We start from the raw sequence: 16,451 nt of genomic DNA on the forward strand, positions 1-16,451 counted from the left end.
CTCATTGCGGTTCAGGGCATCTTTTTTTTTTTGTATTTTTAGTAAATAGTATTTTTATATTTTTTGTAATATTAATTTTTAACAAATCTTTGTAGGCATTATGCACGGGTACAGGGCGTTGCATTATTTGTTTTGTTATACTCGTTTCGATCATCCGGCTATAATCTTAAATCGTCAGTGAGTGATTTGGTACAAATTTTATGGTACTAGGTTGCATAAAAAATCAAATAAATTCCATTCTGTAATGATGTATGTACAATACAAACTCTCAGGACACCCGCTACTCAGATCTACCCGAAAAACTAATATATTTTTAAGGTGTTTTCAATGGCGAAACCAATTTGGTAAAAATGGGTAAAAAACAAGCTACCTTTTCGAATTCCATATCCAAAGCTCAAAACGAGCGCACTTGAAACTGGTTTAAACTAATTACTAAAATCTTATATATTTGATATATACAAAAATGTATGCGTAACTCGATCGATTAAGTGTGCCTGATAAGAGAAAAGCTTACCAAATGTTATATGCACTATATAAAATCGAAGTCCACCTTCCTTTTTTTTTTTACGTAAATATTTGTTGCCAAAGTTGCCAAGTTAGTTAGCGCTTAGAGTGTTAGATTACTTTCTTAATTCATGAATTTATACCTGTTGTAAATATTTGTTGTTTATTTTAAATATAGTCGAAATAAGTCAATATATTTCGTTATGCTTACAAATTAAATAATTTCATTAAATGCTTAAATTCATTAATGCACTTTATATGTACTTTTTGTGTTGCTGTGTGTGTGAAATTTGCTATATCCTTATCCCACATAAATATATATATATTTAGGTATAGGTATACTATATATATATATATGAATAACTTGCATTTAAAACTATTTATAGGTGTATATATATAATGCTAAATGCAGTATACTTGTGTATATTCATTGTTATTCATAAACTTTCCTGGTTCGAGGTTTTATCCGTATCCTTATCATAAAAAAAAACTAAGGGGAGTAACTATTTTTTATCTTTTGCCTTTTAAACTTGAATTTAATTGCATTAAATGTAGCCTCTTAATGAAGAACCCAATCCTAAGCTATTTATATGTTATGAGTGGCAATTGTGATTCAGCTAGCAGCTTTAAAATAATTTAATTTAATTATATATGTATTTACACCTCATCTTACTAGAATCCATTTATGTTCAATTTTCTTATAAATTTGTATTTTATCATATTTTCTTTTGAACTTAACGAGAGGTATTTCTATTTTCCCAAGTGTTAATATCGCCATTTTTTTGTCATTATATAATCCTTTATTCTTTTCTTTTTTTAGTCGTTGTTATTTTGTATTTTCAGCATAATAATTTGTTAAATAAACCAAAGATAGAAATAAATAAATAGAAATGTTTAAATATATTGTATGTAAATTTTTATTTAGGGCTTTGCGGTTTAAACAGTATTTTCATAAAAATAGAAACTAAATTTATTTCAATAATATTTGTATAGCATTTGTATTGTTTCCTCTTTAAAATAATATATTTATAACGATTGAACCCAACTTAATAGACTTAAAAGATTTAAACAAAATCAAAAATCAATAAAAAATTACATAATATAAAACGTGAAACGTTTTGCTTTGCTTTAGCAATTATACATACATATTATCGGATGTATTAGATTTAGTATATATATAATAGTTAATATAAAATGGATAAGATTACAAATTAGTTTAAACAAAACCTGTAAAATAGCCTTCACATGAAATTGCAACGCCAACGACTTTGCTTTGCGCGCTTTGCTTTCTCGCTTTGATATAAATGTATTTAAGATTAATTACAGTATATATTTAAACGAGCATTAACTAAATTATGAATTACATTTTAAGACGGGCGCAACTTAGCGAAATGATATAGTGAAAAATATGTACAATTATAGGGGGGGGGGGATTATTTTGTTTAGTGTCTGTTTTGGTAAAAATTGTGAAATAAACAAACAAGAAATGTTCCAAGATAAAGCAAAGCCTTTGGGGTCGAGGTCCTCGTGCCTTTGCAGCAACAAATTAGCAACATTTAGTATATAAAATTTAACAAATTATCACACTGAAAACAAATTCAACACTAATTTTAAATATACATGTGTGTTTTTGTGTGTTACATGTTTCATGTCTCGCATTCAAATATGTATACAATATTTAATCGCTTGTCATTATATCTAAAGCCTAGCAAATTGCAGCCGTTTGTCAACGCCTCTGCAATGGTTTACAAATTGTATTATGTTATTCTTTTTTTTAAATATACATATATATATATCATCAATTCAACAACACCTCGAAACACTCATCACTTAACCACATAATTATTTATGTTTTTTCTTCTTGTTTTTTTTGTATATATAGCTCTTAGAATTAGGCTTTATATTTAAACGTAATAAATATGCATTTCTTTTATCCTTTTTTTTTTCTTCAGCTTTATCGGTTTTTGAAAATATTTAACTATAGCGTATGTCTGGTAATTAAATGGTTTTTTTTTGCAATTTCTTTCAGACGAGGTTCCCATTTTTCTTTACAATTAATATTTGCTAGTATTATAAAATAAATATATATATATTTTTTATTTGTTTTGTTTTTCTTGTGGTTGTAATAGTGCTGCTAATATTTTAAATTAGATATACATGCTTCGGCTTTTCGTCCTACGATTTCCTATTATCCTGCGATATCTAGAGCCATAAATGCGTGCGCAAGTAGAGTTTTGGTTGTTCCTGATCCTTGGGTCCTAGGCCTACCCACCTTAGGGTCACCTCGTAGCACTGCTGGTGAAGAAGTCCGCTGTGGAATATAATTAAAAATATATATTTAAATTTAATTTTTTAATAAAAAAAAAGATACTTACGCGTCTCGAAGCTAAAGCCTATTGTTGGATCTGGCGGTGTGTTGAGCATGGAGTTGTTACTGACATTGCCGCTGCCCGTGGGCGTTACATTGCCCATGGCGTTTGTACTATTGGCCCCGCCCACAACTCCTCCGCCACCTCCTCCACTCACTGGTCCCTGCTGCAGTGGACTCTGGGGCGTCTGGCCGCGCTGCGCCACATTCCCACCGGCGTTGGCGCCTCCAGCGGCTGCCGCCTTCCTCACGCTGACCACCGCCCGGAGCTCCTGCTTGACGAAATCCGAACCACCGGCTACGCCGCCGCCACCGCCATTTCCAGCTGAAAGAGTCAGAGGTAGGGCATTGAGTAAAAGGACATTTAGAAGGAGGATCTACATAGAATATGGTTTAGTCACATGGGTTTTGGCTCAAATCTAGGACGTAAGACACAAAATAAACACAAAACATATAGACAACAAAATACAACATGAAACACAAAGGTCGGGGCAGACACAAGATCGGGATCGGATGGGGGTGGGGTGGGGTGTACTTCAATAAACTTAATAAGAACCTAAAGGACCAATTTATAATGTACATTTTATAATTTTCTAGCTCTCCCTTTAGTAGGTTTTCTCTAGAGGTTTCTCTAGGGAGTTTGTCTTCTTAAGTCTAGGGGGGAAGTACTAGGTTAATTGGGTGCTCCGCCTGGAACTATGTATATATAGGTATTATTTACAGCTCAGCCGACTTTTCTTGATGGGTTTTTTTTTTTTTTTTGGTTATTTACAATGATTGTACAGTTATACAAAGATATACACGCATATGTGTGGGTTAGGAGGTGTCGAGATGTCTGTGTTTTTTGTTCTTAAAGGATGCTCCCAAATTTCGAGTTGCTTTACGATGCGTGGCAATGGATGTATATAGCCATAGGTATACTATATATATTTATGTACAGAGATTTTGAAGGCATTTGTGTGATTTATACAGCGATCGCGTGAGAGTAGTAATGATAGTTTGAGGTGGTGGTTGAGATTTGAGATTTGAGAGAAGAGCACTCGGGCTTACCGGTCTGCGCCCGACCATAGAAATCATTTGGCTGCTGCTGCGACTGCCCGTAGCCGCCCAGGGGATTGCCGTAATTGGCGCCCCCGCCGCCGCCCAGGCCAATGATGCCATTGCCGCCGCCACTGCCCATACCGCCCACGCCCATCATCGCCGGATGGGGATGCGGATGTGGCGACATGCTCAGCCCGTTCATCAACTGTTGCTGCTGCTGATGTTGTTGCTGTTGTTGTTGCTGCTGTTGCTGTTGTTGCTGCTGCTGCTGGTTGCCGGCGGCGGCTGAGCTATCGGGATTGTTGTTGCCAACTGGTGAGGAGCCAAAGCGTGGCGAGCCTGTTTTGGTTAAGCGGTTTTTGGTTTTGGTTTTGGATTTGTTTCTCTTTTGGCTTCGATTTAAAACTAATTAAGATTATAGGGTATCGATTATCGAGTATCGTGTGTGTGTGTGGCATGTGTGTCAGTGTGGTTTTGTGTGTGTAAAGCTGTCTATGTATTTAGTAAATGGATTAAGGGGGCACTCGCTTAACGAGATAGATATCAGAGATCTAATCTAATCTATTACTCCCTTTTTATGGCTCCTACAACATTCCTAGTTGGCTTCTTGCCTCCAAAGTGCTTCCCATTCCCATCTCTTACCTGGCAGGTGTTGCGTGGCCTGCGGGACGCTGCCCTGGCGTTGCAGTCGCTGCAACTGCTGCTGCTGGAACACGTTGACGTTGCCGCCGTAGGGCGACTGCGGTCCACCGAAGCCCACACCCGAGCCGTCGGGCGTCGTGGACCCGCCACCGCCCTGACCCTGGAACGAGTTCTGGCGCTGCAGTGCCGCCGCTGCCGCTGCCGCTGGATTACCACCTGGTCCGACAGCTCCCGGTGAGTTCAGGCCGCGTCTCTGGTTCTGTTGGTATTGACGCGCATTATACGGACTCACGCCCTGCAGCCAGGACGTCAAGGAACGGAGTTAGTTGTGTGTCTTCTTAGAAGATCAAGTTCTCGGTCACTCACCTGCAGTTGGGCTATAAGCATGGGGTTGTGCTGCTGCAACGTCCTGCCCGCATTGCCGGCCGGCAACGGGCCACCTGGTCCACCGCCACCGCCTCCTCCACCGCCGCCGCCCCACTGCTGGGGACTGTTCTGCATTCCCGGGGACTGCATCCCTGAGTTGGATCCGAACGGCGTGTTGGAGCGTCCACCGTCACCCACCTGTTGCTGCTGTTGCTGGTAGGCCATCTGCTGCTGCTGGGCGTTGTTCTGCTGCTGCTGCTGTTGCTGTTGTTGGTTGAGCTGCTGCTGCTGCTGCGGCGAAAGACGCTGACCGGGCTGCGGGAACTGAGGGGCATAGCCTGCAATAAATCAAAGAAGTTAAGAAAGCTCTCCGAAGATCTCTGAAGGTCAGGGAATCCTAACCTTGATTGGGCTGCGGACTGTAGGGTGTGCTGAGGCCAGGACTGAGCTGCTGCTGTATCAGCGCCTGAGCAAAGTTCGGGCTGAGCTGGGCGTCCGAGGGCAGGTTGGTGCGCGACAGGGTCACGTTCGGGGCCACCGTCGTGTTCATCAGCGAGTTGATGTTGTTGAGGCCCGCATTGATCCCAGCTGGAAAGATATATAGTTATATTGGAACACCTTTCTTATAAAAATGACTACTTACTGGCATTCTCTGGGACGAGTAGCTGCTGCTTCTGTTGCTGCTGCAGCAGACGCTCCTTCTGCTGGGCTGCCGCCAGCTGCTGCTGCTGCCGCATGTTGCGCAACTGCTGCTGGGCGGGAAGCACTACCCCGCCCGGAGTGGCCACCGCATTCATGGGCCCGCGGCCACGTGCCGGATACATCGGTGGCGGTCGCTGGAAGCCCTGGTTGCGCATCGCCTCCAGGCGCTGCATGATGTGCTGCTGGTTCTGTTGTTGCTGCTGCTGCTGCTGGTGCATGCCCATCATGCCCGGATAGGCGGGCGGTTGCTGGAGATGCTGCTGCTGCTGCTGCTGCCGCTGCTGCTGTTGCTGGGCAACCTGCATGGCCAGCAGCTGCTGCTGTTGTTGTTGCTGCTGTTGCTGCTGCTGGGTCATCATGAGGTGCTGGTTCGGATCGTTGCCAAAGGCAGCCGACTCCACATCCATTAGCGACTTCTGGATGTCGCTGATGGCCGAGGCAGCCGAGGGTGCATTGGTCACGATGGGCGTGTCATCCGTATAATAGTCCATGACGCTGTCCAACAGCTTGGACAACTCCGAGTCGCCGTCGCCCGGAAAGACCGCTGCTGCCGCCGCTGCAGCCGCCGCAGCCGATGAAGTGGAGGCCGCTGTGGTAATTGAGGTAGTTGCTGTGGTCGCCAGCTGCTGCTGCTGCTGTTGGAAGGCCAGCTGCGGCGGCTGGAGCTGCTGCTGTTGCTGGCTGAGGTAGACATCGTTTGGCTGCTGCTGCTGCTGTGCAGGATTGCTGGCATTGTGTTGCTGTTGCTGCTGTTGTTGTTGTTGCTGTTGCTGCTTGCGGTTGCGATTGGCGGCCGCCTTGGGTCCAGTACTGCCGGCACTGATCAGGTTGCCGGGAGCGGCCAGCGTACTGCTCACCGTGGAGCTGGTTATGTCCGGCAGCGTCTTCACCTGCAGCGGCTGCTCGGGAGGGGGGGCTTTGGGTAACTTTGGCGGATTCTGCAGCAACTTGGCCAGCATTTTGTTTTGGGTGCAGAGCTTGCTCGGCTTGTCCTCCGACCGCTTGGCCGAGATGTCGTCGTCGGGCTCGTTGAGCGATCTTTTGCGGCTCAGCGGATCGCTCTGGATCTTCAGCATGGCCTTAAGATCCTCGTTGCTCATGTTCCCGCTGGCATTGGGTCTGTGCATCCCGTGACTGCCGCCATCAGGGTTCTTCAGCTGGCGCATCAGTTCGCTCTGCCGGGAGTTGTTCATGGAGCCAGGACCGCCACCAGATCCGTTGCCATCTTCGTCCTCCGTCTTTTCGTTCAGCAGCTGCTTGAAATATTAAGAATTTTAGAAATAAATCCTCTCATGGATGGATGATGAATGACTTACCTTGAGCAGCATAGGGTTCTGGGAGTTGCCGGCCTTGTGGAGCAGGGAGGAGTTCGGTCCACCGCGTCCCATTGAGCCCATCGGCCCGAACATGCCCATTCCGCCCGACTGGCCGCCCATCTTGAAGCTTCCGCCGCCCAGCTTCTCATCATCACTGCCCTCCGGCTTGAAGTACTGCAACGAATCTTAAGATTAACCCAAATCCTTGAAAAAGTATCCCTCCGACTCACCTTCTCGTCGTCGCTCAGTCCTCCGAGTCCGCCCATGCTTTGTGACTTGGTCAGCAGGTGGCGCAACCGCTCCGAGGACTCCTGTTGCTGCTGCTGGGGTGGCGTCTGCTGCTGTTGTTGTTGTTGCTGCGACAACAACAAACCACCCACTCCATTGGGCAGCCCACCGCCCATCAAGGTGTTGTTGGTGTTGCCGCTACCGTTGTTGTTGCCCTGCTGCATCTGCTGTTGTTGTTGCTGCTGCTGTTGTTGTTGTTGGACATCCTTCTCCGGCTTCACATCGCCCGCCTCAAAGGATTGGAAGTTGAAGCCGTAGTTGCCACCGCCGGCGCTGGCATTCGACTGGGGCGACGGCAGGCTGGCGGCGGAGTGCGAGGAGAGCTGGTAGGGCGTGGCCGGGGAGGCGCACACGGCCGGACTGAAGCCGTGTCCGGAGGGCGGACGCGGTGTGCTGACCGGTGTGGCCACCGAGGCCCGCGAGTTGGGCCGCGAATCCGTCCAGGCTCCCACGCCGCCGCTGGGATCCATGTCGAATGAGGAATGTGCTGCAATATCGAATTCGAAGGTGTCGCTCCCGAAGAAGCCGTGCTCCCCGGGAGCCGGCGACGCCGTAAACGCGTTCACCAACGCATTCGCCGACGAACTGGCCGAGGAGCTGGCGCCCGACCGCTGCTGCTGCTGTTGCTGCTGCAGCCCGCTGCCGTTGATGATCGCGCTGCTCATCAGGGGTCCGCCCACACTCGTGGTCTGCGTGCTGTTGCCGCCGCCTCCTTGCTGGCCGCCGCCCACGAGTCCGCCCAGCAGATGGGTGGGTAGCATGCCGGAGGCCGGCGAGGAGGAGGACCCGGAGCCAGAGCCAGATCCCGCGCCCCCGTGCAGTCCGTCCATTGACAGGCTGCTCAGCAGGGAGCTGGCCAGCGAGGGACCCGGCGACATGGCGCACAGTTGACCCAACCCCAGGCCACCGCCTGCTCCTCCCGAGCCCGTGTTGTTGCTGTTCATGTCGTTCTCGGAGTTCAGCAGCGTCTGCACGGACATGATGAAGTCCTCCTCGCCGGGCGTCTGGTTGAGGAACAGTCTCGAGTTGGCCTTCACATGCACATAGACGTCGGGCGCTCCCAGTCGCAGCCGGAACGGACGCGACACCACATTGGGTATGTGCAGGGCCGAGGGTCTCGTTCCCCCCGAGCCGGGGGAATGGGCGCTGGCCGAGTCCTGGATGTCACGGAGATGCGACTTCAGGGTGGACAGGTCGTGCGGATGGCAGAGATCCTGCCACAGGCGACCCACCCACGTCTGGAGGTGCTGCTTGAACGGCTCCCGCAGAGCCGTCGGATCGAGGCTGAGTATTTTGCCGTGAATGTCCAGCTTGAAGGTCATCTGCTCGATCGGCTGCTGCTGCACGTGCTGTTGCATGTTGATCTCCAGCGGCGACTCATCCTCGGGTCGGGTAATCAGGCACAGCACAGAGCTGCTGGCATCCGCATCGTCTACAGGAGAGGAGAGGTCAGAAAGGATAATAAAATAGCCAAAATGTAGACTCACCTTTGACAGGAGCTGCTATGAGGACCACCTCCTCGTACTTGTCCTGCTGGCCGGACTGGCGCAGTGGCTTCTGCTCCAGACCTGGCTCGCAGTTCGACGACGTCTGGGTGGCCGTTCGCGTGTCCTTGACTAGCATGCGCACCTTGGTGGAAATGCTGCGCTTCGACTTGCCGCCCCCCGATCCGCCACCACCTCCACCGCCTCCTCCGGCACCTCCGCCGGAGCTGGAATTTGAGCCCGCCGAGTGTTGAGACGCATTGCCGTTGTTCAGCTCATCGAGATCACCCCAGCCCGTGGGACCGCCACCTCCTACTCCACTACTGCCGCCCGGACCCGAGTTGCTGTTGTTGTTGGAACTGCTCCCGCCACCGTTTGGATTGCTGTACATATTGTTGATGATCGGCTCTAGCTTGGCGTGATCCCCGTGATAGAGGTACATGTAGAGCGGCTGGTGGTAGAGCTCCTGCTTCTCATAGCCGATCAGCTCGCGGATGTTCTGGGTGCAGGACTCAATGATGCCGTTGGCGTTCACCTGCAACAGGACCCAACCCACGCCACTGATATAGTGCTCGAGTGCCTCAAAGTATGCCGATATCTCGGGCACTTGGCCGAGGAGTAGCGATGGTTCCGGATGCGGTGGCTCCGTGGAGGAGACCTCACCCTGTTGCACCGGATGGATTGAACAGTTGTCAGTGGCGCAGCGGGTGCAGCGTGTTGAGGTTGCTTGTGGTTTGCTGGTGTTGTTGTTGTTGTTATTATTGTTATTGTTGCTATTCGTATTGTTGTTGTTGGTCGTTGTCGTGGAGTTGTTGTTAGTCGACGTGGAGGATATATCACGATTTTGGCCCTTGTCACAGATCTCACGGTACTGGAAAATAAATCAAAGAAGTTTTTAATAAAAAGAAAGGGTATACAAAGTTCGTAGTAAAGTACAGTTAAGGGTTAAGATGAAGAATAGGTTCCAGGGATTGTAGTGGAAGCTTAAACCACTAAAGTATGCTACACTTTTTGAAAGCCAGACACTGCATCCTTTGAGGTTTCTTTATGGCACATTTAAGATTCCATTATGAATATATATCTTGATCTTAATGTGTCACCTCTCCTCCGATCTCTACGTGACCAGCCTTATAGCCACTCATCGTCTTTATCGGAGATCGGAGCTGATCATGAAACTTCCATTCATATCGTGACCACTTCGGTGATGATGCGGAAGCGTCTGGACAGAACTCTGGATGCAGATTATGACACACTGCGACAGCGGCGACAGTAATAATAATTATTATTATAGCACGAAGATCGGCACACTTTGTTGGTCAGTGATAGGGGGGAGGGGCAAGTCCCAGAATAAGGCTGGGAGTGTAATAAAAAATAAACACAATTGACACAATGGGGAGTGCAATAAACCGCATTTCATCACACACGCTGACTGTATGTATGTGTGTGTGAGTGTGTGTGTGTTGGTGTTCTATGTGTGTTTGTATTATTTTTACTCCGCCACGCAAAAAAAAAATTGGCGCGCTCGTTTGAGTCGTTTCCCAAAAAAAAAGTCATTGACATTCGTGACAAAAAAAAAACCAAAACAAACACATGCGTAAATTATTTTTATATTATTAGTTATTCCATTATCCTATGAGTTTCTAGCCCAACCACCCACTGCTCCCACTCTCACTCTCTCGCACATATGAGAGGGCGGAGAGGGGGCTGGCTTCAAGGTCAGTCAACTTCAACTTCGCGTGGACAAATGTCAATGGCATTTCACATTGTTTTGGTTTGCTGCCGCCTCCTATACTATTATTTATTTATTTATTTTGGTTTTTAGGGTATTGGCCAGGCCTAGACTAGAATCTGACTCAACTAGGTGCCAAGCTCATCAAGGAATTACTCACAAAAATCACAAAAAATCACAGAAAAACGGAAAACAGAACACAGAACGTTCGCTCAGTCACAAAGTTGCCGAAATACTAAGCACACATTTTTTTAATGCAATTGTTGTTCGCAAAAAAATAAAAAATACAAAAAATAAACAACAAAAAAATCAAGCAACAACAAAGACCAACAACAGCAACAAGAATACCGCCAGAGCTTCGCGCTCTCTCGCTATCTCTCAATGGCAATGGCGGGCGCACTCTCTTTGCTCTCTTCTCCAGTTTTGTTTACCGGCTGGATGAGAGTGTGTGCGTGCGTTATCACACACAGCGTGCACCTTGTGGGGGGAGCCATGCAGCCTGTCTTAGTGTATGTGTGGGTGTGTGTGGGAGCGAGTGAAACAACAATAAAGAATGAAACGCAATCGCAACTATGTGAAATGGCGACGAGGTGCGACGTCATCGCCCCAAAAGCAAAAGCATTTGAGAAAGCCATTCAGTTCGTTGATCTCAGAAAGAGAGCAAGCTTTTTGGAAGGAATCTCTCGAATGTATGTCTGTGTGTTTGTGTGTGTGACCAGGAAAAGTTGTTTCACACGAATATTGGGGTGAAGGCACTCCGAAAAAAAATATCAGTCAAATGATAAAGTAAACACACAACAACAAAGGCAGCCAACGGTAGCTGCTACAACAACAATAAACACACACAAAGAGCAGCGCGTGCAGTGTCGAAAATGTTGAAAACGTGTCTGGCTTTATCTCATCTCCCAGCCAGCCAGCCCCCTACAGACCCTGACCCTCCAGATAGTCCTGTCTCTCATTTTTGGCGGGCTCTGGCCTTATAGATTTCCTCCAAAATGATCACATCAGGTAAACGATATGCCAGACAGCAGCTGTGCCTGGGCGAAAAAAAGGGGGTTTGTCAACACCATCAGAGGAGGGGTATAAAGCTCGAAATTAAATTAATTAAGACGGTAGAAACCCACTGATATATTCCTGTTAAAAGAAGAATTTTAACTGACATGCCATGCTTTCCTTTTTTTAATTGGTTTCTAAATATGTAGTTCTATTTAAAAATAAGCACTTTATCTATTTTAAGATTTGAAATACTTTTGTAGCCATATTTTTAATCAAGACAGTTCTAAAAATAAACCAAAAACACTCGCACTCGGTTCGAACCCTATCACCGATAACAGGTGAGTGATGGCCGGCCCATGAGTAGAGCAGTCGAGAGTACCGCTAACAAGTGGCGCCGTGGCTTAGTTGGTTAAAGCGCCTGTCTAGTAAACAGGAGATCGTGAGTTCGAATCTCGCCGGGGCCTTTCCAAAGAGGAATATTATTTTTTTTTAATCAAATAATTAAATTTTACTTTTTTTCCAACACAATAACTAGATTAAGTCCCTGTCCATCAATTGGATTAGTGGCAGGATAACCCAACGAAGGACTCTCATTAAGGGAAAAGCCAACATGACACCAGAGCGTTTAATTGAATTTATTTACTGATGTATGAGCTTGTTGTACCCTTTAATTGCATTTCCCCCTGTACTTGTATTACAAAATAAAATTATGTATTTTGTATTTCGGTGTTGGGGCTCTCTCTCTGCGGCGTATTTCATTTAAAAATCCATTTGTGGTTTTTTTTGGATGTTCAGCAAAGCGTGGCGCTTGGCTCAAAAATAATTTGCATAATAAAGTGCTTAGGCTACCTGAAACCAATAAAAGAAATACCTAAAACAACATAAAGCCGCTGGCCAGGTCGGGTCGGGTCGATTGAAACATAAGTAAATTTATGTAAATTAAATAAAAATATTAATTAAATTGTGATGCGATGTGGCAAAAAAAAAATGACGTCAGCCAACTCTTCATTTTCGGCCATGTTCCGCCAGCATTTTTGCACCTCTTGGCTGGTAGTACTGGTAAGCTTCTTTCTGGCTAAGCTTTTAATTGCTTTTTAATTGGAACGCGTTTTTTTTTTGTTGGCTCGACCCTAGAAGCTGCATGGAAATTACATTGGGGAATTTCTCAAGCCAATGGTTTCGGGTTGTAATTGATCATTTGGTATTCCGGGCAGGCGGCCACTGGAATCGACTGGTCAAGTCCATTCCCTGGGTGTTAAAACAACTTGTATTGCTTTCAAGATTGGGGTTTATGAGTTTCGTTTGATGGGGGGTCTGGGTGGGTAATTAACTAAAGATGACTGGTGTCTTACCGTTCGAACTACTTGGTTTAGTATAGCCGCCTTGTCCGGTTTCGTTGAGGTCATATCGCCACGCTTGTTCAGCGTTAATATCTCCGACAGCTGCTCGATATAGCCATTTTCCGCCTCGCGACGCCGCTTCTCATTGTTGCACTTGTTGATTTGAGATTGTGGCTAAAAATAAAATAGTTAAAATTAATAATTAAACTAGTCTTAGTTAAGAGAAAGTCTATCTGGCGGGCCTTCCCCTTCAAAATTAAAAACTCACCAGATTGACCTTTGAATCCGTCTTGCGTCGTATCTTCCGGCCGGGCGTCGCTGAGTTCGCAGAGCTGGCTGAGATCGGCGATGCCACCGCATTCATAATGGCGGCCGATCGCTGCAGCGCTGCTGCAATGTTTGCCGGATGTGCCGCGGCACTAGCCGCTGCCTTATTTTGGATAGAATGGTGCGAGTTGAGGTGTTGCTGCTGTTGCTGCTGCTGATGTTGCTGGTAGGCCAATTGTTGTTGCTGTTGCTGGTGTTGTTGCTGTTGCTGCTGCTGCTGGAGTGTAAGCGCCGCTGCTGTGGTGGCTCCTGCCACGCCCCCAGCACCAGCTCCGCCTCCACTGGCTGCCGTCGCGCGCTGCAATGGATGCGTGCCGAGTGCCAGTCCGCGATGCAATCCGCTCAGCAAGTTGCCACCAATGCCGCCCGCGGCCGAAGAGATTGTAACGGCTGCTGTGGCAGCGGCCGGTGATGATCGTGGCAGGTTGCAGACCGAAATGTTGCTGCTGCTGTTGCTGTACTTGTTGTTGCCACCAATGGAATTATTGATGCTGCTGCTGTTTGAGGTCGCTGGATTTGCTGTACCTGAGGCCCAATGATCTGGTAAGTCACTTGGGCTAAGCCTGAAAATATTAAAAATTAAAAATATTAAAAATATTCCTCATAATATATGGTATATGGTTTTATTTCCTTCTAGAACATGTTTAATTTCTAAAAAAAAGTTCATATATCTTAACTAAGGCATACTAGCCCCTAGCCTTGTTTTTTTTTGGGCTTTGTGGTTCAACCTCGTTTGCTTATCAAAATGCCAAATTCCCAGAGTTCTTTGTATTTTCTATACATTTGATTGCCAGCCTGGGCCTGTGGCTAATGTACTGCCTTGATTACACTTTATTGTCTAATTAATTAGCATTTCAAGAACCCCAGTAGGAGCGACAATAAAAGCTGTTTTTGTGGTTAATTTCGACTGTCGAGTGGCTAAGTATCTCTACAAAAGGTTACAAATGTATTTATTATTTCGGAGATTTTCTTTCGGAAATCTAAACTATTTCCACCACACGCATTCCTTCTGAAATTCCTCCAGCGGAATGTGACATCTTCATTTTGTTATCCTGTGGCAGCCGTGGCACTTCAAAGGATACGCACATATTTCGGCTCTTGTTTTCCGCACAAACTTAATCATTTGTTAGCCGGGATTTTAACAAGTATTTCTGGGAAGCTGGTGACCCAGAGCATCGCCTCGGGTTGCCACCGCAACGTGAGTCAAATTAATGTTGTCAGCTTTTGACTGCCATGGATCCCCGAGAAGCCGGTTTAGAACCCCGGACTTCAAGTGGTCATCATGGCCATTACTCTTGCTGTTGTCTCCCCTCCATCCTTCGCTTCACCTTCATTTGGGTCGCTTTCATGTCAGTTTTCATTTGGTTACGTGATTAATTGTTTACTTTATTTGCTTAAAGTGCGGAATAAATTTTATTTTTGGCATTTTGAGTGACACTCGAGAGTGACTTTTGCGCAGGTAACGGAAATTTAAATCAAAAGAATAAACCCAGTTCTTCAATTCGTTTTGCATTAAAACTATAATTTTGCATTTCGCATTCGCGGAGTTCATTTAACCAGTTGAGCGTGAAACGGAGGAGGAGCTCCCAGAGCTCTCGAGGACCACCCTCGGAGTGGCAACTGCTTCTTATTCTTTTTCCCTTTTTTTTTTAATTACATTATATGCATAATGAAGACGACCCCAGAGATTGGGGGATAGGTAACTGGGAACTGAACAAAAAAAAGAAGAAATAATTACAGGCAACTGGACATGATAGGGAGATGGAATCAAGCCAGAGGAGGAAAGGCCACAAAAACCAAGAGGGAGGGCATGGTTTTTATTTAAAACCGAGGCATCGATTACTCTGCCGTACAATTTTTAAGAATTTTTGATTTTTCATCAACATAAATATTTGTTTTCTTAACAAGAAAGTAAAGCTGCCTTCGGGCGGAGCCGTTTTCACCTATAAGGCCCACAGTGATGGCTATATCTTCCCCAATTCTCATCCGATTCTCAACCGGAATACCTAAAACGATTTCTGGATCGATTCTCCACCATTCTGCATCAAAATCCTGAGACAAAATATTTTTTAGATTTTTTGTCCATTTTTCGTGATGGGATCCCTTGAAAATGGGGTTTTCCTCTATAGAGTCCACCGGGATGGCTGTATCTTCCCTAATTCTCATCCGATTCTCAAGCGGAGTACCTTAAACGATTTCTGGACCGATTCTCTACCATTCTGCATCAAAATCCAGAGACAAAATATTTTTTAGATTTTTTGTCCATTTTTGTGATGGGACCCCTTGAAAATGGGGTTTTCCCCTATAGGGTCCACGGTGATGGCTATATCTTCCCCAATTCTCATCCGATTCTCAAGCGGAATACCTTAAACGATTTCTGGGCCGATTCTCCACCATTCTGCATCAAAATCCTGAGAAAAAATATTTTTTAGATTTTTTGTCCATTTTTCGTGATGGGACCCCTTGAAAATGGGGTTTTCCCCTATAGAGTCCACCGGGATGGCTGTATCTTCCCTAATTCTCATCCGATTCTCAAGCGGAATGCCTTAAACGATTTCTGGACCGATTCTCCAGCATTCTGCATCAAAATCCTGAGACAACATATTTTTTAGATTTTTTGTCCATTTTTCGTGATGGGACCCCTTGAAAATGGGGTTTTCCCCTATAGAGTCCACCGGGATGGCTGTATCTTCCCTAATTCTCATCCGATTCTCAAGCGGAATGCCTTAAACGATTTCTGGACCGATTCTCCAGCATTCTGCATCAAAATCCTGAGACAAAATATTTTTTAGATTTTTTGTCAATTTTTCGTGATGGGATCCCTTGAAAATGGGGTTTTCCTCTATAGAGTCCACCGGGATGGCTGTATCTTCCCTAATTCTCATCCGATTCTCAAGCGGAATACCTTAAAGGATTTCGGAATCGATTCTCCACCATTCTGCATCAAAATCCTGAGACAAAATATTTTTTAGATTTTTTGTCCATTTTTCGTGATGGGATCCCTTTAAAATGGGGTTTTCCCCTATAGAGTCCACCGGGATGGCTATATCTTCCCTAATTCTCATTCGATTCTCAAGCGGAATGCCTTAAACGATTTCTGGACCGATTCTCCAGCATTCTGCATCAAAATCCTGAGACAAAATATTTTTTAGATTTTTTGTCCATTTTTCGGGATGGGATCCCTTGAAAATGGGGTTTTCCCCTATAGGGCCCGCAGGGATGGCTATATCTTCCCCAATAAACTCAGGAGGTGATCCTTATCTAAAAAAAAATATGCCTAATAGGATAATACCCTCTGCAAGGGTATAAAAACGGGCATTTGTTTTTGTAACAAACCATTAAAGTTAC

The 16,451-nt window shown here is 45.7% G+C and overlaps 1 protein-coding gene and 1 non-coding gene across 4 annotated transcripts in view; one reads left to right on the forward strand and one right to left on the reverse strand.

Annotated features, from left to right (window-relative positions):
- Nucleotides 1–518: 518 nt before the first annotated feature.
- tai (taiman) overlaps nt 519–16,451 on the reverse strand; it is a 58,674-nt gene continuing 42,741 nt past the window's right edge. The window contains exons 3-14 of one of the 3 annotated variants that reach the window (XM_017240020.3): nt 13,045–13,666; nt 12,789–12,950; nt 8,715–9,582; nt 7,170–8,659; nt 6,940–7,113; nt 5,565–6,876; nt 5,324–5,509; nt 4,922–5,259; nt 4,556–4,814; nt 3,923–4,252; nt 2,880–3,197; nt 519–2,815 (exon numbers count right to left, since the gene is read on the reverse strand). In XM_017240020.3, the coding sequence (XP_017095509.3) occupies nt 2,784–2,815; nt 2,880–3,197; nt 3,923–4,252; nt 4,556–4,814; nt 4,922–5,259; nt 5,324–5,509; nt 5,565–6,876; nt 6,940–7,113; nt 7,170–8,659; nt 8,715–9,582; nt 12,789–12,950; nt 13,045–13,666 (6,091 nt within the window). In that variant the 3' untranslated portion in view covers nt 519–2,783. Of the gene's footprint in view, nt 2,816–2,879; nt 3,198–3,922; nt 4,253–4,555; nt 4,851–4,921; nt 5,260–5,323; nt 5,510–5,564; nt 6,877–6,939; nt 7,114–7,169; nt 8,660–8,714; nt 9,583–12,788; nt 12,951–13,044; nt 13,667–16,451 lie in introns of all 3 variants that reach the window. The other 2 variants (XM_017240019.3, XM_017240021.3) reach the window with 2 other exon arrangements.
- On the forward strand, nt 11,827–11,900 carry TRNAT-AGU (transfer RNA threonine (anticodon AGU)). Its single transcript has one exon. It is a non-coding gene; the product is annotated as a tRNA-Thr (tRNA).

This window comes from Drosophila bipectinata, chromosome 2L, assembly GCF_030179905.1.
Source record: "Drosophila bipectinata strain 14024-0381.07 chromosome 2L, DbipHiC1v2, whole genome shotgun sequence".
Classification (NCBI taxonomy): Eukaryota; Metazoa; Arthropoda; class Insecta; order Diptera; family Drosophilidae; genus Drosophila; species Drosophila bipectinata.